The sequence below is a fragment of the Zea mays genome, chromosome 5 (assembly GCF_902167145.1).
Source record: "Zea mays cultivar B73 chromosome 5, Zm-B73-REFERENCE-NAM-5.0, whole genome shotgun sequence".
In the NCBI taxonomy this organism is placed as follows: Eukaryota; Viridiplantae; Streptophyta; class Magnoliopsida; order Poales; family Poaceae; genus Zea; species Zea mays.
This window is the reverse complement of record NC_050100.1, coordinates 97,191,310-97,195,272: the sequence shown is the minus strand read 5'-3', so window position 1 is coordinate 97,195,272 and position 3,963 is coordinate 97,191,310. Positions and strand designations below refer to the sequence as shown.

Genomic DNA, 3,963 nt, shown 5'->3' with positions numbered 1-3,963 from the left:
CGTCAACCCCAGAATGTGCATACATTGCCCCGCCGGCTGCCGCGAACCGCGTCATGAATCCCGGAGCGCGCAACAACCATTCCACCAAAAACATGCTCCACGACGAAGCACTGAACTCGTCTGCGAACACCCCCCCCCCCCCCCCCCCCCCCCCATTGCGATTCAAATTCGCATCGGATTTATGGACGACCGCTTGCGAGTTGTGAGTCATGCATGGTCGTTTCTTGGCGAGTAGTAACGCAAGCTTAGCTTTGGCTGTGGCAGTCTATCTATCTAGCACCTCGTCGTTTTCTTCATCCATTCCATCCCCTCGTTCCCAAATCTGCAAGCTTTTAAGAAAAAAACATTCCACCCACCAACCAAACTGTCAAGTGGTCACCAGCTAGGTTTCCCTTTCCCTTCCGTGGCCCACGGCTCCGCGTCCTCCTCCGCAGTCGGCCGTTCGAACCCCGACTACTGACGCCGTGTTGACTCGCTTGCGACAACCAACTGACTCAAGCAGAAACGCACGTCCTCCCGTGGCCATGGCCGCGGCGGCGCGCCGCGCGATCCCCCTCGTCCTGATCTTCCTCGTCTCGGCGCCCTTGTACGCGGCCGATGCGTCAGGTGAGGTTCTTGAAAATTATGTTTCTTTTTTCCTCCTCTCCCGTCGATATCGCCGTGGTGTGTTTTGAACTTTTGACGCGTGGAACGAGAATTCGGATTGCGTATATGTAACTTTGGTTGAGATGTTGGGATCGTCGTCTCCAGCGGCAGCGGCGGGGGCCGGGGCGAACTCGTCGTCGTTCCTGCTCGCGGCGGAGCAGACGCAGCGGAAGGACCCGCTCGATGGGCTGAGGTACTACACCGGCGGGTGGAACATCAGCGACGAGCACTACTGGGCCGTGAGTTCTCCTTCCAGATCCCATCTTGATCGATCGTTTTTTGGTTATCCATTGTTATGATCCTCGATTTCGCTGTTGGTTCCGGCGACGCCTCGCGCGCGATCGTCGATCCTCCAGTCCGTCGGCTTCACCGCGGCGCCGGTGTTCGCGGCGGCGGCTGTCTGGTTCGTCGTGTTCGGCATTGGGCTGTTCATCGCCGGCTGCTGCTTCTGCTGCTGCCCGGGCGCCGGCGACGCGTACTCGCGCGCGTGCCTGTGCGTCTCGCTCGTGCTCCTCCTCGTCGCCACGGCCGCGGCAGCGTACGTACAACCAAATTCCCCCGATCGCGTCGACATCCGATTCGTCTCCGATATACGTACGAAATAACACCTCGACGGACGCCGTCTCTCTCCGTCGCAGTGTCGGCTGCGCCGTGCTGTACGACGGGCAGGGCAGGTTCCACGGCAGCACGGTGGCGACGGTGGACTACGTGGTGCGGCAGTCGGGCGACACGGTGGCCAACCTGCAGCGCTTCACGGGCTTCCTGGAGACCGCCAAGGCCGCCGGCGTGGGGCCCGTCGCGCTGCCCGACGACGTCAAGGGGAGGATCGACGACGTCGTGCGCAAGGTGGGCGCGGCCTCCGACGAGCTCGCCGCCCGCACGGCCAGCAACGCCGCCAAGATCCGCGCCGCCCTGGAGACAGTGTACGCCATCGGTCGATCGACCACCGCACCTTGTTCGTTCGTTTGGTTCCTGACTGTGCATTACTCCACTCCTGATCGTCTTCTTGTTGTTGCTGCTCCAATCTAATGCAATATAGAAGGAAGGTTCTGATAGTTGTTGCGGCGGCGATGCTAATCCTCGCTTTTCTTGGCCTTGGTGAGCACCAATACCTTTTTTTAGAGTTAAAGCACCAATACTTCCTACCGCTGTTTTTGCTTACATTTCTGCTGCATTGCAGTGTTCTCGCTGTGTGGGTTGGAATCGATTGTCTACGTGTAAGCATCAAACACATACATATATTCGTCGCTTTCATCCGATGAAAATTGAAAATGCTGATGCAGCTTCAAAATCCGATGGCATGCAGGTTGGTGTTCCTGGGGTGGATCCTGGTTGCAGGGACGCTTGTACTGTGCGGTACTTTCCTCCTCCTGCACAAGTAGGTGACTTTGCTTGTTGCTTATAAGTCAAGTACTGTCACGAGCACTCCTACTCCAGTTTGGTTGCCAGACACACACACACACGCTCAAACTCCAGGTCTGCAATGGTATACGTGCAGCGTGGTGGACGACACGTGCGTGGCGATGGGCGAGTGGGTGCAGCACCCGCAGGCGCGCACGGCGCTGGACGACATCCTGCCGTGCGTCGACACGGCCGCGGCCAAGGAGGCGCTGAACCGGAGCAAGGAGGTGAACTACCAGCTGGTGGCCGTGCTCAACGCCGCGCTCACCAACGTCTCCAACCGCGACTTCCCGCCGCAGGTCCCGCCGCCGCTCAACTACAACCAGTCGGGCCCGCCCGTGCCGCTGCTCTGCAGCCCCTACGCGGCGGACCTCCGCGACCGCGCGTGCGCGCCGGGCGAGGTGCCCCTCGACGCCACCACGCCGCGGCAGGCGTGGCAGCGATACGTGTGCCGTGGCGTCTCCGCGGACGCCGGGTCGGGGGCCGAGGTGTGCACGTCCCCGGGGCGCGTCACGCCGTCCATGTACGCGCAGCTCACCGGCGCGGCCGACGTCAGCTACGGGCTGTACCACTACGGCCCCGCCCTGGTGGCGCTGGCGGACTGCACCTTCGTCAGGGAGACGTTCCGGTCCATCGGCGACGACCACTGCCCGGGCCTCAGCCGGTACAGCGGCCAGGTGTTCCGGGGCTTGCTCGCCGCCGCCGTCGCCGTGCTGCTGGCAGTGCTGCTCTGGGTCGTGCACTCGCGGGAGCGCCGGCGGCGGAGCGAGGCCATGGAGATCCTGTGTCTGGCCTCGTCGCCCTACAAGTATCCTCTGGAGGAGAGGGCGTTTCTCAAGAGCCCCGCGAGGCCGTACATGTAATTTAAACTGACTTAAACACCGTCCGACAAAATGGGGCGTATTATACCTGGTAGACATTGGTGTTCTCATATGTGCTAAATTTGGAGAGAGAAAAAATATATGGCGGATGAACTGCTATCACAGACAACAAAAGCAAGAAAGATGAAACATAACTAGACTAAACTAGAGGCTCCATCGGACCCTCCTGATGCCGTGGGCCTCAACAGACGGAACGGCCCAGATAAGATATTCGTGCTTGCCTAAGACTCCATCGGATACTTTGACCGCTTTTAACTAGTTAGATGCGGCTTCTATATATTGTATAGGTGACCTTGTTTAAACGAAATATTTGTTTAAAACGTTCAAAATTTTTACAACCATGAAAATAAGTCAACACATTTCAATTGCAAGTATATTTAAATACCAAGTCAAATATAAAAGAAGAACTCAGAACTATTCGTACATAAAAATTACAAACAAATTTTACGTCACATCACTGTCCCAAATGCTTTTTATTGACAACCTCTACGACGTGAACACTTCTTTATAGATGATATTCTTCATAAGTGTACCGTCGGATGTGATACATTGATGATCTGTAGTGGCAGCGAGCACCTTGAGATTGCTTCTAGTTGTTGCTCGTGATATAGCGACATATAGCATGTGGTATTGTTTGTCCTTGAGCTTTTTAATGATCATTGCAAAGCTAACTCTAATAGAAAATTGTTTTCTCTTAAACTTGAAGGGGAACATTTCATCGTTAGGACATAAACATTTGTGCACCTCTGCATTGCTGGTAAGGACCTGAAAAGAATGTTCTATTTAGGGTAGCACCTAAAGAATAAGAGCAATCCGACATGGACTGGTAGGTTTTTTGACAGCAGGGAGGACCCCACTGCATGCTACATGTATGTGCACACAGTCATTTTCGTGCATTTGTGTGTTGCACCATTCTGGATATTCAATATCACAGCTATGAATATCCACAACTACGTCCTTGGTGATTTCATCGGAAGTGCAGGAATTCTGATGTCTTTCTTTGGTCTGTTGTACGGTGGTTTCTGGAGGATCTAGA

General features: G+C 55.6%; 1 protein-coding gene across 1 annotated transcript; it reads left to right on the top strand.

Annotated features, from left to right (window-relative positions):
* Positions 1–355: 355 nt before the first annotated feature.
* LOC100501360 (uncharacterized) lies at positions 356–3,034 on the top strand. Its single transcript, NM_001196103.1, has 8 exons — positions 356–606; positions 751–884; positions 1,002–1,183; positions 1,284–1,568; positions 1,685–1,743; positions 1,826–1,862; positions 1,952–2,023; positions 2,144–3,034. The coding sequence occupies exons 1-8, from the start codon at positions 525–527 to the stop codon at positions 2,907–2,909; spliced, it is 1,617 nt and encodes a 538-aa protein (NP_001183032.1). The 5' UTR covers positions 356–524; the 3' UTR covers positions 2,910–3,034.
* The last annotated feature ends 929 nt before the right edge of the window (positions 3,035–3,963 follow it).